Genomic DNA, 18,730 nt, shown 5'->3' with positions numbered 1-18,730 from the left:
CACAGTACCTTGTTCTGGAGCATAGTCCCCCACACCAGAAAACCGGATGGTAGAGTCCAGGTCGTCCTCTTCTTCCCTCGCCGGCAACCCCTTCCCAGCACCCCCTGCTCCCTTCCCAGCATCCCCTGATCCATCCTCCAGCAGCTCTGCGAGTCTAGGGCCCTGGTCCTGACTCACTTCGCTCAGCCGGATGAGGGCTACAGGCATGCGGTTGGACGGTGGGGTGACTATCGTTCTGCCGAAATGTGGCTACAGAAACAAAAGGCAGACAAGTTAGAACATTTGTTATGGATCATCATTCTGTCCATCATTCCATGTCAAGACCTTGAGTCCATTTGTGTTGTCTTTGCCAAATAGGCTAGCCCACAGAAATGTGGTTAGATGGTGGGGTGACTATCGTCCTGCCGAAATATGGCAACAGAAATGGAAAGGCAGAAAACAGTAAAATCATTGTTATCAATTCTATCACAATAGGCATATCTGTTTAGAATCAATATAAGGACACACTAGATTAGCCATGAGGCCTGGCGGGTGTCACTCCACTGTAACATGAGAAAAGTCGTTAAAGCCTTTCCCGAGGGCACAACATCAGGGTATGCCAAAGGATCACAACTGGGACTTTTTGGTTCTGAGCCAAATGCTCTAACCGTTACGCCACACAACGCTTCATTGCTTATTGCTAGTGAAAGTGAATAAAAAATTCTTTGTAGATCTCACCCTTTCTAGGTCTCCCTCTTCCCCAAGGGCCCCGAGGGCTTCGGTCCTCTGTCCGATGAACGTTCCGATGGAGATTCTCATGAAGGGTTCCTCTCCAGAAAAGCTGTCCTGAACCACCACGAACTGTGATCCGGTGGGAACGGACCACTCGCCCAGCCCCACAGTCCCTGCAGCCGGCGTGGCCATGTTGTCTCCCTACACAGTCCAATGAGAAAAGGGGTTATCATCAAAGAGTTTTTGACAATTTCATAATGCTATAGCCAGTGATCCTCCAATTCCCTTCCTTGCCATTATCAATCCTCCCAGCTATCTCCCTCCCATAAGGGGACATTGGTCAACTGTGATCCGGTGGGAACGGACCACTTGCCCAGGCCCACAGTCCCTGCAGCTGGGGTAGCCATGTTGTCTCCCTACATGGTTCCATGAGAGAGGGGGTTGTTATTATCAAAGATTGCAAACAAGACATGGAAGATTTCATACCTCCGTTAACTAGCCGTTAACTTTTTGAAAGTTTTGGGGAATTTCTTAACCTTCAGCGAGCTAAGGTAGCCTTTAGTCACCAAATTTGTATTGGTTATGGAGTAAGGCAGCAGGAAGAAGGTTAAAGCTGAATTGGTGCAGGGTTTACAATAACGCAATACACATGGGCCACAGATACACATTTGCTCTTCACATGAATTTTGTGAAGTGTCTGGGCGGCTGCCATTCGGCGTCACCAAGTGCCATTATGCCACACGACCACACCCCAGCTTGAATCTTGGAGTACAACTCCCTCCTGTAGCTGTCTACCTAGGTCTCTCTGAGTGACAGCTGCTCTCCAGGAGAGAACACAGCAAATACATAAATAACAAAGGATTACAATCAACATACAGCTAACATAAAATCACAGTAACATACAATGAATCTGAAATGGAATACAAGTGACTTTACTTTTACGTACATATGTAACCCTATACAAGTATCTAGGGGCACCTGTGCACCCACAGTCAAAAAACTAGGTGCAAAAAAGTGTTTCGAGCCATGACAAAGTAGATCCTCACCTGTGCAAAAACATTTTCCTTTTCGAATTTTGCTTCGTCCTCAGCGAGCATGTCTTTGGCCTCTTCTGCGAATAAACATGACGAATTGATGTTATTTCTCTGCTGTCTGCTTCCATGGATCTAAATCATACTTAACCCAGAAGCTATGTTATCACAAAATTACAACGTTACGTTAAAATCATTGTAATTTCACTGCATATGTTCAATTACCTAGTTACTCATTGACAAGTTATTCAAAGCAAGTGCTTAGCAACTTATAGTACCAGAATAATCAGCCTGAGATTAATGTGTTCAAAAATTCGTATTTTCCTAGAACTATCATAGAGTTGAACTTCTTACCATCTAGTACTGTAGGGAAATCCTCATTACATAGCTTTAAGCAATGCATGCAGTTAGATAAGGTCATTCAGTGTAATATAACCAGCTACTGCCATGCCGCATACCTGCGAAGCTGGTATGTTACGCTGAAAGGCGATAATACTAGCTATACAGATACAGATTATAAGTCTAACGGCTAAGTTTACATTATTGTTTAAGTAGATCTACAAAATCACCTGCAGCTACAAAATCCTGCTCTCCAAACTCATCCTCCAGCCCGTCCTGTGGCACATCGTCAAACGGGTTGTCTGGATGGAAGGCCAGGTTCGTGACACCCTGGCCATTCTCATCTATATACACTGGACTGGGATCATTGACTTCACCTAGGAAAAATGTCGTAAATCGTAATGTATGTTGATGAAGGTTGGACATCCAAGTAGCAAGATTCGCAAGGTGACAGTTACTCAAGCAACTGGATAGATTTTGTAAACAGTCAGACCTATCAGATAGCATCCACTACCTTTCCTCAGTGACTTTCAGTCGTCAGAAAGGTTGTGGATGCTATCAGAAAGGTCTGGCTGTTTCCAAAATCTGTCCAGTTGCTTGAGTTACTGTTACCAAGGAGGCCTTGCTCTTACCTTGCATAAATCATGAAATGTTTGTGGTTTTGCAAAGGACAAAACTAAGGTACAATGTACAGGGCTGTCCCACTGTCCTACAATGGACATTTGCTTGTTGAGACAGAAAAAATGTTATCCCATCCGTCCAAAAAACCTTCAAGACACATAATTGATGAAAACCTTTAATCTTTTTTTTTAAGCTTAAGATGACAGATTCAACTACAAAAATCAACAACATGGACTTCCCAAACAATGAGTGGGACGGGAAAAACATTCAAGCTGGAGACAGCCCTATAATGTATCTACTACGTACACCCTGCCACCATCTGCAAATGTACTGTTGACAAGCTTTTACCTGGTAGTTGTTTACACTTGCTAACAATGACATGGTCAAAGGGAGGGGTGCCTTCAGCCTGCTGACTAGTGTTGGCCTGCTCTCCTGTGCGGCTGTTGGACCTACAGAACAAATGATACAGACAATGCGTTGATGAAGACATCCAGGTAAACAATATTCAAAGCAGCTAGCGGGATGTTTCTGTAGCTCAGCTGGTAGCAGCCTCACATTTGACCTTAGCTTTTTGTTCAAATTAGTTGCTAACTGGGAGAACCGGTTCAATCCTGGGTCAGGACATCCAAGTTGGAGCTGCACCCGTCTTTCGGAAGGGACGTAAAATGGGGGTTCTGTGTTCGAGGAGGTGCCTTGAGCAAATTAAAGGGGAAGGGCTAGCAACCCCTGTGAAAAATATATCCAGCTACTGAAACAAGGGAACTTGCATTACAAGGGTCTGAATGATCGAATGGCGAAAATCTCTCCTTCTTCTACTTCCCCTTAGTCTAACTACATGTATTTGACTGTTGGGGCACCACAGAAGATCTGGCAACCAGTTTTCTCCACCCTTTTCTTAGTGTTTCACTCAGTGTTGGGCCAGTCCATTCTCTCAGTCTGATATCATCCTCCCATCTTTTTTGTTGTCTACCCTTCTTTCTTTCTCCCCGGACAATTTCTTGCAAACAAACGTACCTGTCCCCAGCAGAACTGCGCGGACTTCCCGGCATCAGCTGGGAGAACTCTGCTTCTCCGAATGACACCTTCTGACTGAACGTGATGTCCCCGACCAGAGCTCCGTTCCCTTCAGGATCGTCCTCCCCCTGCTCAAGACCAAAGGAACCCAGAGACGATCTTACAGCGCTGAACGGATTGTCAAGACCCTGGAAAAGAACAAGAAAAAACTGTAAAATAGACTGTACAGACTGTACAATAGACTGAAAAGACTGGAAGGACTGTGAGGTAGACTGGAAGGACTTTAAAGTAAGCTGGAAGGGCTGTAAAATACAGACTGACAGGACTGGAAAATAGACTGGACAGACTGGAGAATTACCTGGAAGTAGACCTGTAGAATAGACTGGAATGACTTAAAATAGACTGGATGGGTAAGATCATAGACAGAGAGGACAACTGATGTACCGTACATGCTACATTAAAAAGGCTATCTTGATCAGAAAATCTACAATCGGATTGTGTACAAAGAACTGTGTCATCCAAGAACCAAGTTTCCGAATGATAGGTCACAACATGTACCTTTAATGCACCGTTCTCCAATCCAAAGTCTCCAGCACTTCTCCAGTTTAAGTCCTCTTCATTCTCAAAAGGATTTTCGACATCCTATGCAAACAGAGAGAAATACATGTATAATTAAACAAGTTCCAGATTATACTCTTGTATCAAATTTCTACCCTAAATTTGACATCTATGAGAAGAATTTGTGACTTTTGTTTACCTGATGCCCAGCTAAATCCTCCTCCTCCTGTTCTTCCCCGTCGCCGAACTCCTTCTCCAAACCGACCAGGGTGTCGTCGTGCTCCCCCTGTTCAGCCGACGTCCTGTCTCTCCCCGAGGCGTGCAGCTCAGACAGGTGGAAGGAAGAGGCATCATGTGTCCAGGGACCTTTTCACATGATGTACAAAATGACTAATAAATTTCAAGTTAAAAAAATAAAATCTATACTGAAATTCGTGTTTCTTTCACAGTGACTGTAACTTTACGTTCACTGTTTTCACAGTGACCTCTGTACCGTGAACTTACGTGTATTATAACAGTGAAAATTTGGTTGTACATGTAATTATCTATAATCTCTTCACACATCTGTTCTGTAAATCACTTGCCACCACCGTGAAGTTAGAGTTCAGTGAAAATGTCCATTTTCCTTACACCGCGAAATTTTGCTACAGTGAAGATAAAGTGAATCACAGTAGTCATGTCTTCTAGTAGTTACCAACCTGGGATTGATGTGTTCAAACTTTGTATTTCCCTACAACTGCATACGTTTGTGAATATCAGTCATCCAGGAAATTGATGACTAAAATTTCAATGCAATTTTAATGCACCGCATGCCTACAAAGCTGGTGTGTTTGTTATGCCGAAAGGCCTATACAGATACAGAAGCTGGTGTGTTACGCTGAGGGGCAGTTATACTAACTACTAGTATACAGATACGGACCTGTAGCGGACTCGTTGACGGCTGAGTCTGTGGAGGGTCGGGACGTTGGCAGGAAAAACTTGGAGGCAAGTAGGGACGTTTGGTCCCCCGTTTCGTTGTTTGATGGCTGACCATTGCCCTGTTGCATCTCCTGAACAAAAAAAATTTCAGTAAAAAGTCATTTGAATGCCATATAGTGTATAGGGCAGTGCCCACCCCATTTCTATAGCACTTGGGCCACACTGTTGTGCAGGCAATACAGCAAGCGACTAGTCCACTAGTAGTGGTGTGTGTTCAACTTCCATGTGAGTGTACTCTTTACAATAAGTGCTGAGTACTGTGTAGAGAAAGCAGAAACAGTCTTTGGTATGACTTTGTTTTCAAAGGGCAATGCTGCGTAAATTGTGTTACTAAAACATCATGGTGCAAGAACCCTAACTGTGTTCTTGCATCTTGAGAAGGAAGTGATGGACATGTGTCTTAAAAGATTTTTTTACCGGTAGTTCATCAGGCTCTTACCTGGTCCCAGCCCTCCCTGGAGTCCTGCTGAGCCTGGCTGTGTGATGAGAGGGAGGAAGTGCGCGAGATCTGTCTGTACTCGTCCATGCTGGCAAAGTGGACTCCTCTCACATCGGGGGGATCCCCACCCCCACTGCCTACGGGACCCATTCTTTCTAGCTGATATAAACACAGGAAACATTATTAGAGGAAGAGCGGGAGATCTGTCTGTACTCATCCATACTCAATAAGTGGACTCTTCTCACATCGGAGGGATCCCCACCTCCGCTGCCTACAGGACCCATTCTTTCTACCTGATACATACACAGGAAACATTACTCATTTAGTGGGGCTCATCACATCTGTGTGAGGACACTCTCCTACACAGAGCCTTACCCACAATTCGGGAGGCTCTGCTAAAGTGGGCTGAGGTTTCCACTTTTGTGTGAGTGGCCTTTAGCCGGCTGTCAATCAATCAGAGAATCTGCTTTACCTAAAGAAAACAATTAGATGGCTGACAGCTGGTTAGAGGCCATGTCCGCTACAGGTCCAGTATTTGGAAACCTCAGCCGACTTTAGGAGAGCTTCCCCAAGGTATAGTGTTCAGGCCATGGATGAGGTTCCGTGTAGGAGAATGCAGAAGCATTGACATAAGACTATGTGACTATCACCTTTTCCAGGCTCCCTTTTCCAAATGTCAAACATGGAGACCTGACTGTAAGGTTTGATCAACTCACACAGGATTGGACCCTTCAAAAGATAGATGTATAGATACCAATTATATGTACTATGGACTATTAATTGTATGTTGGAGGGCTCTAGGAAGAGTATACTTATGTATAATCACTGAAGATTATCTAATAAAACAAACATATGATACTTGCCTCCTCGTGGCCTGGAATGGACTCCCTGACAGGATCCGACATGTCGGCTTCCCCTGCGTCCCTGGTGTTGCCCTGACTGGGCCTCCTAGCCTGGGGAGCAGGCATCACGCCGAGGCCTCGCAGAACGTCTAAAGTCACCTGCCCGCCTGCTATCTGTACTGGTCTGTTGTCATCACTGCTGTTCCCACTACTGCCATCACCCCCTCCTCCACCGTCACCTACATGGATGAAGATATCACATAAAATATGGCATCCTTAAGTCAACACTGACCATGGTAACATCCTAATTGATATCAGCCCTTCAGCTTCGGCTATGGCTAATTAGACCTATCTGAAACGTCGCGAATATGACTGAGTTTCCATTGTACCACCTCACTACATGACTACTGTAATGCAAAGCAAAAACCACCTATCCCCTCCTACAGCAAATTCAAATCCCTGCAAAATCAAGAGCTATGTACCACTCAAAACCAGAAAGGCAGATATGAAAACCGGAACTACCGCTGCAGTACCTAAGAAAGCCACTAGGGGACCATTATCAAACATGAACTTTGTTTCCGCAACCCCCCCCCCCCCACACACACACACACCAAATGTTATGAGGATCCTTCCACAGCTTCTCTAGTTATGCTATCCACTGACACACACGCAGACAAACGGCACCTGAAACATAACCTTCTTGGTGAAGGTAATAATGACTTTAAGTATCTCACCAGGCACAGGAGAGGTGACCACGTCTCCCTCTGCAGACTGCCTCATGCTGTCCAGCGGCGAGACACCCTCCGAGTTCTGCCCCAACAGTTCTGGCCGGGAGGAAAGTTTCCCGTTCCCGTTACTCTCCCCACTCTCTCCTACACCAACTCTGTCCAGGCCTTTAGTCAGGTACTCTTCCCGCGATGCCATCTCCTGCGAAGGAAACATTGTGAACTTGGTAATTGTGGTTTTAAGACGATGATGGAGAACAACAGATGATAGACTGTATAGTGAGTGTGAGTGAGTACCTAGATAACTATAGTAAAATGTAAAGCAGTGGGTCATCCTTCATTGAAAAGCACTATGCTTTTTCAAGTGTAGTTAGTAGTAGTGCAATGTGGCTTTCCTACTGCCCGCTATTCCCAATAAGTGTGTTACGCTTTTTACATGCCCAGGTTTGACATCTGACGCTACTGACTGAAGCTCCCCTATACTAAGGGCTGCCAGCCTTACATTCCCATCCAAAATAAAGAAACAAATCAAAAATCTGGTTGAAAATAATTCATGCAAACAATAGGTTTTATCAAAGATATATATTTTCATGAATTACCCTTCTGACAGCTTCCAGCTCGTCTTCTGTGTCTATCTCACTCTCCTCTGCAGAGTCTTTCCCCGTGGCAGGTCCTCTGGCTCCCCGAGGGGCGTCGGTCTGGTAGTCGTCGGATGACAGGTGGTCGTCTCTGGAAGACTTGGGAGCTGGACCTGCACCTACACCTGCAGACACGGCAAGGACGTCTTAAGTTTAGGGTTGACATGGCATCTAAAGGTTCTGGGTTTGTATCATTAAAAGGTCCCAATGTTGAGCCCTAGTGAAAGGCACTTTACTCCCATTTCCTCACTCTACTTTTAAAAGTGAAGTAGACAGCTTTGGTTAGGGACGTTCTCTCGAATGGGACGTAAAGCTGGAGGTCTTGTGTCTGAGGAAAGTTATACCTTCATCCCGTTTTTATGTTGTCCTCTTGCTGAAAATTTCTAGAGGAAGATGTCCAAGAACCCAGGAAATACACCAAGGGGTAGGGGTCCATCCAGGTGTGAGTAGATCACAAGACCTTACACTGCTTGTACCTTCTGTTACAGTACAAATCTGATGTGTTACACCTAAAGGTGGTTTCCTGTTTATTTGAGAACAAAAAATTGATAACCACCCACCTGCAGACATCCTCTCTTCCCCATCCCCACTGGACAGTCTTCTCAACTCTGTCGGCTCTGCTGTGGAGGCGATGTGTGGAGGGGACTCTGGCGCTCTCTTTCTGTCTTCTGCAACATTACAATTGTGAAAAACTTAATTTTTGTGGTCTGCGCCTCTGTCACTTACCACATCCGGTTCAAATTATGAGGAGCCAGAAGGCCCGAGTTCGTGCCCAGATAGGACATAGGATAAGAGGCGCACCAAGGCATACCAAAGACTTTACAAAAATGGTACATACTGTTGAAACAGTATGGAAGTTAAACACACTCCACTGCGAGTGGACTAGCCCCCTGCTACAGTAATTGCACCTCAGTGTGGCCCTGGGCTACCGAAACGGATATGGGCTCCGCCCTAAACACCTAACCTCATGGTATGGGATGGCTTTAACTAACTAACCTTTGACTCTTAAAGCAATGCATGGAAAAAGCATGGCTGCTCAACTCTGCTTTAAAAAATCCAAGAACAAACTAAATTGGTGTGGCCATAGGTGCATTGGTCAAAAATGAATTTTGAGCCCTGAGAACTAACCACCATTCTGCCTCAGGAAGTCCCCATCCTCCTCCTCGTCCTGAGTCTGGTTCATGCGGTCCAGCTCCTCCTCCAGCAGGTCGAAGTTGTCCAGAGGCAGGATGCTGCTGTCCCTGTGGCTGAAGATGGACATGTCCGTGGTGTTGCTCCCCAGCTCACTGCCGCCGGATATCCTGCAAAACAAGCGGAGCCACAATCAAAACAAATGTTGCAGCTCAAAATGGCTACCTAAAGTTGCCAAAGAATGCCTGAATTTCCAGAAATCCTACAAAACTAGGTAGGTAGGTACGGGTAAAGATAGTCCCATAGCCTTTCAGAGGCCATAGGGGCAGTGGGTTGCTATCCACTGTGTCTAGGGCTTGGTATTGGAATGTGGAGCACATCCCTCTCCTTCCTACACCTTTTACCTCCCCATTTCTACACCTGGGTGGAAGACAGTTGTGTTTTGGTGCCTTTCCCAAGGGCACAACATTGTGGCATGTCAGGGGACTCAAACCCAGTACCTCTGGGATCTGGGCCAAACACCCAAACCAACGGCACAACAAAACAAATGTTACAGCTGAAAATGGCCGGTTGACATAGAATACTTGAATTTCCATCCACACCCTATACAAGAGTAAATGTATTAATTCAGTTCATATAGTTATAATGCAAACAATAAAATTCCTTCAAACACACATGATTCTCTTTAAATCTACTCTTAAGTAAGATAGAACAACCTTACCTCCTGTCGTCAGTGTCCAGTACCGGCCAGAAGGCAGACTGGGGGTGGGAGGGGATGTGCACATCCTCCCCGGCACCTCTTCCTCTCCTCGCATCGAAGGGTTGGGGACTGTCGGGGTGACCTGAGGGGTCAGGGGTCAAGGTTCGGTCCAGGTGGTCCTCTCTCACAGGTGTTCTGGTAGGATCTTCAACATGGACGAGACTTCCTGAGAGGTCTAAGGGAGACACAAATAACAAAATCAAAATGTCACCAAAAGGTATAAATCAGCACTAAAAGAAGGTACAAGCTGGTTTCTACATGCTGATACTTATCTGCAATGCCAGGGCTTGAAATAGATTTTTGGGAATTGGTGGTGCACCTAACCTAAAAATTGATTTTAGGTGCACAGAAAAAAAATTGGTGCATAACATAAAATAGAATGTCAACAAAACCTGACTACAAACCTTCTTGCCTCTCTTAAGAGCTTGAGTCTGAAAATCTACTGCTAATGTCAACATTAGGCCACAGCAAGTAAATCTTATGGATGACATCCTCCGCAGACTCCAAAATTAATGAGATAGGGCGGAAAAAAACAAGGCGGGTATAAAAAAACAAGATTCCTATATTTTCAAATTTTGAGATCATGAATCTTGTTAAACAAGACTTGCGGCAACAAAATATGATATCACGGCCAACAGGTCTTTTGTTCCTGTATTCAACCAATGACGTGTCATATATAATATAAGACCACCTTGATTCAACAATAAACATGTCATACCATCATGGGCATTCATATGTAATGGAACACCTGGGCAGCAACTATATTCAACTAGGTATTCATATGGAACACTGTGTCAACACATGCCATCAAATGCGAGCAATTGAGCCTCAACGTTGCTGGATTATATCAAGCAATTGCACAACACAGAGCCTTTGTCAGACATATCATCGGAGGGCAATGAAATTTTGATTTTGTTAGTAGTTCGCGTCATTCAAAGCACATCGGGTTACACGTTGTTGATAATGATGGCACAGAAATTACACACTATATTACAAGTTTGGCAAGAGGGCTGCACAGTGTCTTCCTGTAAGTTGGTGATGACAAGCAATCTTGTTACAGCTTGCATACACAATAATTGTACAACGCACTTGTACGGAGTTTTCACAATTCTTACATTTTCAAATACCTTTTTATGACATCTAGAACGTTTTTGCGATAGAACTGACTGTAGTTTGCGACAAACTGTATTATTTTCGGAATGTTGACCATTGCCGAACGGTAAAAGAAATCTTGTTTTTTTTTCAAAATCAGACGAAAATTAATGAGCGCGCTGATGTCATCCATAAAATTTACTTGCTGTGGCCTTAACAAGAGAAACAACAAAGGTTTTATAATTTTTGAATATGTTGTATGCTACTTTAAAAAAATGTACCTTTACATTTGCAACCCTACACACATATCTAGGTGCACAGGTGGACCTACAGTCAAAACTTAGGTGCACCAATTTTGGGTCACAAAAGTACACATGCTCCCAGTATTTCAATCCCTCTCATCTGATTCAGCAAATGATATACTGTAAATGCAGAAAGGTTAAGCTTAAAGTCACTGAAAACATTTTTATCCAATACTGTAGCAGTATGTGACTATAGCGCTGCCGCAAACTTAAAACCACAGCGAACACTCCATTTGCGACTTAGCGCGAAATAAAAACCACTTAAAACAATAATAAAAGTTAAATGCATTTACAGCATCCTCACCATGAACACTGTCCAGATGTATGATCCCGAGTGAGCTGGTGGTCCCATCCAGGGTGTGGTCGCTGGAGCCTGTGACGTTAGCTGGGTGGTGCACGTCACTCCCTATGGACAGGCCGGACATGTCGATGTCCTGAAGCATCCCAGACAGCCGATGGGAGCGGATGAAGTCATCCACATTGCTACTGCTCCGGAGGAAATAGGAGAAATTCATCATCATCATCATCATTCCAGGTTATTTTCACTCCTAGTGAGTGGATGAAGTCGTACAAATTACTACTGCTCCGGAGGAAATAGGGAAAATTCATCATCATCATTATTCAAGGTTGTTTTCACTGCTCCCTTGACTGATGCCAGTCTTTTCTTTGATTCACAGATATTTATGATAGTCAATTTCTTTTACAAGTGTAGATTTCAAAGATTGTACATATGGTGGAAGGACCAAGTCTTTAATACACATATAGGACTAGGGGGAGACGCCAGTTCAATCTTGGGAAGGGATGCATCTGTACTTCGGAAGGGACATAAAATGGGGGACGGGTTCTGTGTTACATGTTTGAGGATGTGCCTCTTGCACATTAAAGGGAAAGGGCCAGCAACCCCTCCCTGTAAAAATACACCCTGCTACTGAAACAGCAAGAAAACTTGCTGCCCTGTGTGCCACTACAAGTACAAGGGTCTGAAGGAACGAACAGCAGCATGGACCCTAAATCCCCTGTATATGATACCTGTATCATATTACATACTGGACTAACATTACCTGTCATTTCCAAGTCCATTTCCGCCCTGCCAGCTGGCAGTCTCCATGAACGACCCTCTGACATCACTGTTATCTCTGGACAAGAAAGGAAACGACATTTAACACAAGGCAAATGGCAAGTCACATGTTTATACTATAGTCATATCCCTAACTAAACTTTAAAGTGATTTAGAGTTGTCAACAAATACATTATAGTACATTGCAGGCACAACAATTAAATTCGCAATAAAACCTTTAAGATTACTATAGAACAAAGTTCTTCGCATTCAACCAAGTGTTTCAATCTAGCCGATGTTTCGGTGACTGTCTGTTACCTTACTGACATTAAGATTACTAGTACTTCCTTACTGACATTAAGATTACTAGTACTGTCAAACCTGGTTAGACAACCACCTCAAGTCACAAGCCACATTAAAACAATTCCGTCCATTCTACATACATGTAGTTAACCCCACCCTGTTCTCAGCATCAACTTTTCCTCAGCCTGCTGAGTGGTCGCTGAATCCAGCTTTGACTATACGAGCATCCTCACCTTTGACCACCTGTTGGTCTCATGACCGTAGACGCAGCAATCGGATCCCCTGGTACATCGGAGGCAGTCATGTTAACGGCTGAGTCCCTCCATCCCGCCACAGGAGCGAAATCATCCAGCTCGCTACCGAATGGACTTAGATGGGAACGGTCGCGGGACATCGTTACACTGGCACTGCAATATCTTGTCTTATAAGTTATACTATACTCTGCAATGAAGAAAGAAACACTTCCGAGTTCCGTGAATAGTTTCATCAGGTTCTGAATCAAAGTCGAACTGCAATTGCCAACACAGAAATTGGACTTACCCACACGTCACAAGCAGTACTTGAAAAAGACTGGAGCTAAACAGTCGAAAAGTTGGATACCATAAGTCCAATTTTTGTGTTAGCAATTGCAGTTCAACTTTGATTCACATTTCACAAATGACTTCCACCAACACAGATGAACTTTCATGTGAAGTTTCATCAGGTTGTTAATTCATTAGAAAACTTTAGATAACAAAGTTCTTTGTACACAACCGAGTGTTTCTACCTAGCTGATGTTTCAGTGACCGAATACATAAAATCTACTCCAGTGATGGTCATGAGGAGGGGGGGGATATGATTTATAAACTCAGTCACATTTGGGACCACATTCTTCACACTGCAGCAGAGACACCTAGCTCCAATGCAAAGTAGAACCAGCTGGTACTTTGATGCTACAGAACTACTATGTATCAAGGAGGTTAGAGATTTCACCACCTCGCATGTACAGATCTTTAAAATTTGTGAACTTCCCTTGCTTTGTGTTGCAAACATTATAAGATAAGGAGTCAGGATACTGTTCTTAGAACCATAAAAATACCCCCCTGTGAACTAGTATCTACAAATAAAAAAGTGTTTTCTTGCAAAAAATCAAAGCTGCTCATTCTGCCTCACTTGCCAGCTTTCCCTTTTTTTGAAACCATACATATTTTTCAAACGTGCATACACGTCTCACGACGGTCTGGGGAAAAATATGGCGCAGTTCCTTCCAAGTGTTACGTCAATACTTCTGTGCGTCACACCAACCGGAGCTTTAGAGCTTGACCGGAGACTGGCTGCCACAGCTGCTGACGACTTTATCGTCCCAGAACTTGCACGGGCAACCGTACACCAAAACAATACCGAACACAAAGACCGCTGTTTATAGTTATACCCTCAGAACTCTGTACACAAACAGTAAATTATCCTGGTGAGAAAATTATTTTGACGCAGAGTAACGGTGGATTTCGCACCGTTTTCCCCCTCAGAAACCGTCGCAAATGCAATATTTTCTTCTTGTCAGCTCTCTTCAGATGAATATGGCATATATATCTTGGAAATAAATGAAAGTTATTGGCGTATAAACCGACCAGGACGTACTTTGAAACAAGAAACCTTTTCAGACTTTTCTCTTGCCATCCGCCATCTTGCCGCCAATACTTCGAAATGAAGGCGGATATGGAACGGACCAAACCATTCCGCCGGGTGAGAAAAATGTTACGTTCCCATACTCAACGAAAAATAGTTTTTTTTCCCAATTCCTTTACGTAATATATCACTCTAATTATCTTTAAGTTTAAGTTTAATACACATATTGTTACTAGTACAGGTTGTCATCACTTTTTTTTTCTTTTGTTAATCACTACCCCTATGTTTACCAGTGGTATATTCCATAACGTTGTCCTCCTAACCAGGGACAAATAACATGTGGTTGCATAGGAAATGTCAGTTGTTAACTGTCAGACAAGATCTTTACTGAAAACTAACGTTATACCTTTAATACCGTAAGACTGTTAAACAGTACATGCAGTATTGTTACTTATTGGTTTCAATTTTGCAGCTTCTCCTTTGTCATCAATGTTATCTTAGGTTATATACTATAGACTTTGTAAAGGTAACTCTCATCCCAGTTACTTTCCCTAGGCAGACTAACTAGGCTACTAAATCAAACTGTTTGCAATCTCCTTCAAGACTACCACCATGTACATGTATTCTCTTATCTTATCTTTGTCAGTCCAGTCTCAGATTATCTTCTGGGGTTCTCTTATGACTTCGAATGTAGCAACCATGTATGAGTAGAGTAGAGTTGCGCCAAAAATAATTACTCAAGCAACTGGATAAAATTTTGAAAGAGTCAGACGTTTGAGACAGCATCCAGTCTTTCGTCAGTGACGAAACGAAAAACAGTGGATGCTGTCTGAAACGTCTGTTTCAAAATTTTATCCAGGTGCTTGAGTAATTATTTTTGGCGTATCTTACTACCTGGATGTCTAACTTTCATCAACGCAGAGTTGATTCAGCCAGGTAGGAACTCCGGTTCCAGTTTAGGCTGCTCTTCCATTCAGCTCACTGTCATCTCAGGTTTCTGGGGATAGTCCAGAGCTCTGTAGTCGTATGACTATTTATTACTTGGCCCCATCTTACCTATCCCTTCATCTGCCTGACCATTGGGGCAACGTTGAACAGTACACAAGTTTCTTCCATCCTTTCTGCAGTCCTCCAATTGTTTTGAAACTAAAACAAATTCTCTTGATCTAATGCCAGCACATTTTTCTGGTTAGCCAAAAGGACAGTAAATGTTCTGTTCAGTAGTGCTGTGCACTGTGACAACTAGGGCTGTGTACCTTAACAATTTTCAGGTAAAGATACAGCAATTTAGATACAGGTCCAGATCTTTTCATATTAGCAACCTTGGTGAAAATTTGATGCATCAAAAATAGTCACAAAGGGTTGGATTTCTGCTTTCGTGCCATTTACATTCAAAGGTACTTGTAACCAGTGTCACAAGAATATTAGCAAACACTGAATCACTCAAGTAACTTATATAGTATTCATTAATGTACAAATCAGCAAAAACAGAAGAAAGTCAACATTGTACACTCAACCATTGAGATCTGTTTATTCAGTACAACCAAATAAAGCTACATCATTCATATACACACAGACTGGGCCAGTTTGGGGCTAGGTGGACAGACAATATTTTTGTGAATCAGTATGAACAGAAGTCATCGGAGATAAGCCTGTGGTATCATCATGGTGCTGGTGGCTGCTTACTGGTGATAGTTGTTCAGGTGATTTTTTCCAAGCTGGTTCTCTCTAGCCCAGAAGATCATTTCCTCCATCGCCCCAGAGGTACTGGCCTGAAACACATAAAGAGCAATACTCGTCAATTTTAACATAGAATCATTATACTTTCTGGTATACATAGATAATATATCTAGCACACCAAAAAGGCAAAGATAGTGGTTTAAGCCATTCAGAAGATCAATTTATTTAATGAAATTTCCTTGGGTGAGCAAATGTGGATGACCAAAATCATATCTATTGGAATCAGAAAGCCAATGTTGTCAATTTTTGTTGTTGAATGTGTCAATCTAAGCTTATGAAAATACATTAATACATTTTCACATCACGAACTTCAGATTTTTTTAAAGGACAGGTGACATTTTTGTCCACCCCAGCAAGTAAATTTCCTTCCCATGACAGAGTGGAGACAGCCTTAGTTCCGTGTCCACAAAGGCCGTGTCAGCTACAGGGACATTCACAAGAGTCAAGGAAGGTAGGTAACCCCAGATTTGCTTCAAACAATCATCATCTACTCTGTGTTCTGCTGCTGCAGTGGTCTGAACACCCTGCAGCTGCAATCAGCCTTTCTTCAAATCTCTCCACTTTGTCCTGTAACTCCTGTTCATTGCGAGCTTCCTTAGCTCCCATAGTTATCTTTCTGACTTTCTTCAAATCATAGATCTGGAGATATTGAACATCATTTTAAGTACAGTGTCAACATATATGTGGCACCACTCACCCATCCAGGACCATTACTTCTTTAGCAGCTGATGTCTGACTACGAGGAAAGGAGCAGCAAATCCACTGCCGAAGAACAGCGTCATCACGCCTAGGAGTCGCCACTTGTTCGCCACGGAGAAGGGAAGGTTCTGTGGGAACGGTTTAGAATAAGCTGTCAGCACTGGCAAAATAACTCATACCTCATACAGTTTGCAGTCTCGCCTGCTACTTTTATTTTAGCCTACTACTCTGAATTATTGTGACAAGGCTGGCAATGTGGTTTCGCTAAGGCTCGTGTTTTTGGCCAAGCACACCAGGTCATCCCTTCTCTTCTTGATCAGTGTGTTGGGTTCTTTTACGTGCCGAAGTTTGATGCCTGATGCTTACACCTGAAGCTCCCTCATACACGGGGCCGCCGGCTTTAAATCACCATCCGAAATGAGTTTGACGCATGCAATCTCTTACCAAATGTCCAAGCTGGGATACCAGTGCGAAAATTATGATTGCTTTTAATAGCTGGCGCGAAACACAAATTATTTCCAGTACTATCTTCCATTTTTTTCTGATGTAAATTACGGGTAAGATGACTGTTGCACATGTTTGGTATGCTGGCATCATCATAGATAATTTTTCAGTCTTCTGGCAGTTCTGCCTATGAAAAATAATTATGTGGACTGGTGCTGACTTCTGACAACTAGTACAGGACAATTATGTTATGGGATGTTCTATCCAAATCAGTTAAGTGTACTCTAGTCTTGGATTTAGAGTAAGTAGGTAGGCTTTAGAGTACTAACTCGTTTTGTAATGATAACTATTCTAGCTTATTCAACCACAATGCAATATATAACCAGAGTAAATTATAAATCGGGTCCACCACAGCTCTTCGAAAAAATATCCTGTGACCTTGCCTTCGGTTGCATAAGTGTTATGTGACCTCCATCACCCAACCGTCTGTTTCGCAAGTAAATATAAGGGTGAAGACACAAGTTTATCCTCGGTGGATTCTCTACTCTCTCCTGACAGGATATACTTACATTTCCAGGCCCTTCGTCCACATGGAAACGCCTGACAGCCGAAGTTGTGAAGCGTCTCGCCAAAATCTGTCCGACCGCCATTTTGTACAGCAATCTGTGGATGTCCCGGATGTTCGAGCTCCAGTCGTACCGGGGGTCTACCATTACCTGCTCCGCGGAGCTGGATGGTCGTTCGTAACTGGAACTCCGCGGATAGTTTCAATGAGAAAAAATAATTGGCTATCTATATATCCATCCATCCATCCATCTATCCATCTATCTATATCTATTTATTTCTGTGTGTATTCATGTATATCTATATATATATCTTTATATATATATAAAAGACTAGAATAGCCGGTTGACAAGCGATGTATAGACACGTTTGTTAAAATTAAATGGGAAAAAACAAACATTTGTGCAACATTCACGGGTGTCATCGTTACAGGTGGTATTCTTGAAATCGTGCATTTAGCTAGTGAGTATAGAGTCGTGTTCAAGTTCAACTGAATTTAGGAGGAAAATACGATTGCCTTACGTTCAGAGATTTAGAAATAAGAAGACACAAGATCTTGACAATTTCATAGCTCCGTATTCAATTGCGTTCTCGGACGTTTTTTGTTTGTTTATTGTTTTGTTTTTTTAATTCTTGTAAAGTGTCTTTCCCATTGAGGCCTGTTAGGGCTTAGAAACCAGGACCCATGTATTATGGCGCTGATACATAATAACCTGGTAGAAGCAGTTCCGAATCAGCATCAATCATTCAATGATTATTTTACAATCTCTCGTGGCTGTTGACAGATTACAAACTGAAACAATGCTACGTCCCTGTGTTGACAACGTACTTTGCTCGTGAACTGCAGCATTCTAGAGGCAGCCAATGCAGGCCATGCCTAATGACTGATGTCCAGGTGCTCGATCACAGTCCTGTCTCCCCACCCCCGCCGTGTGGCTCGTGCTTTCACAACTTCTCATCTTTCTACAACTTTTTTGCGGTATCCATCATAACTTCGAACGATGAGATGCAACACGCACTTCACTTCTACAGGCAATAACATTGATTTCTTTTTCCAAGAAAGTTTATACATGTACCTCCTTGATTTCACAAATCATGCTACAAATATTCTTAACCTCATTGGTTTCACAGAGCATT

At 43.1% G+C, this 18,730-nt stretch overlaps 2 protein-coding genes and 1 long non-coding RNA gene across 3 annotated transcripts in view; all 3 read right to left on the bottom strand.

Moving 5' to 3' along the window:
- The window catches only part of LOC136438922 (centrosomal protein of 192 kDa-like), a 51,878-nt gene extending 46,032 nt beyond the window's left edge, over nt 1-5,846 (bottom strand). The window contains exons 1-10 of the mRNA XM_066433955.1: nt 5,692-5,846; nt 5,194-5,323; nt 4,474-4,640; nt 4,275-4,358; nt 3,717-3,904; nt 3,051-3,151; nt 2,312-2,458; nt 1,758-1,822; nt 718-912; nt 9-249 (exon numbers count right to left, since the gene is read on the bottom strand). Coding sequence (XP_066290052.1) covers nt 9-249; nt 718-912; nt 1,758-1,822; nt 2,312-2,458; nt 3,051-3,151; nt 3,717-3,904; nt 4,275-4,358; nt 4,474-4,640; nt 5,194-5,323; nt 5,692-5,841 — 1,468 coding nt within the window. The 5' untranslated portion in view covers nt 5,842-5,846. The remainder of the gene's footprint in view (nt 1-8; nt 250-717; nt 913-1,757; nt 1,823-2,311; nt 2,459-3,050; nt 3,152-3,716; nt 3,905-4,274; nt 4,359-4,473; nt 4,641-5,193; nt 5,324-5,691) is intronic.
- On the bottom strand, nt 5,847-14,219 carry LOC136438341 (uncharacterized). Its single transcript, XM_066433106.1, has 11 exons — nt 14,159-14,219; nt 12,775-12,982; nt 12,243-12,317; nt 11,486-11,667; nt 9,749-9,962; nt 9,025-9,197; nt 8,457-8,564; nt 7,858-8,021; nt 7,268-7,460; nt 6,555-6,772; nt 5,847-5,984 (listed from the first exon to the last, which is right to left on the bottom strand). Exons 2-11 carry the CDS (start codon nt 12,933-12,935, stop codon nt 5,847-5,849), a joined length of 1,626 nt encoding a protein of 541 aa, XP_066289203.1. The 5' UTR covers nt 12,936-12,982; nt 14,159-14,219.
- Nucleotides 14,220-16,582: 2,363 nt separating this feature from the next.
- LOC136438921 (uncharacterized) lies at nt 16,583-17,882 on the bottom strand. The gene is made up of 2 exons (XR_010756475.1): nt 17,599-17,882; nt 16,583-16,713 (listed from the first exon to the last, which is right to left on the bottom strand). It is a non-coding gene; the product is annotated as an uncharacterized lncRNA (long non-coding RNA).
- Nucleotides 17,883-18,730: the final 848 nt, after the last annotated feature.

This window comes from Branchiostoma lanceolatum, chromosome 7, assembly GCF_035083965.1.
Source record: "Branchiostoma lanceolatum isolate klBraLanc5 chromosome 7, klBraLanc5.hap2, whole genome shotgun sequence".
NCBI lineage: Eukaryota > Metazoa > Chordata > Leptocardii > Amphioxiformes > Branchiostomatidae > Branchiostoma > Branchiostoma lanceolatum.
This window is presented reverse-complemented; position numbering and strand designations above follow the sequence as displayed.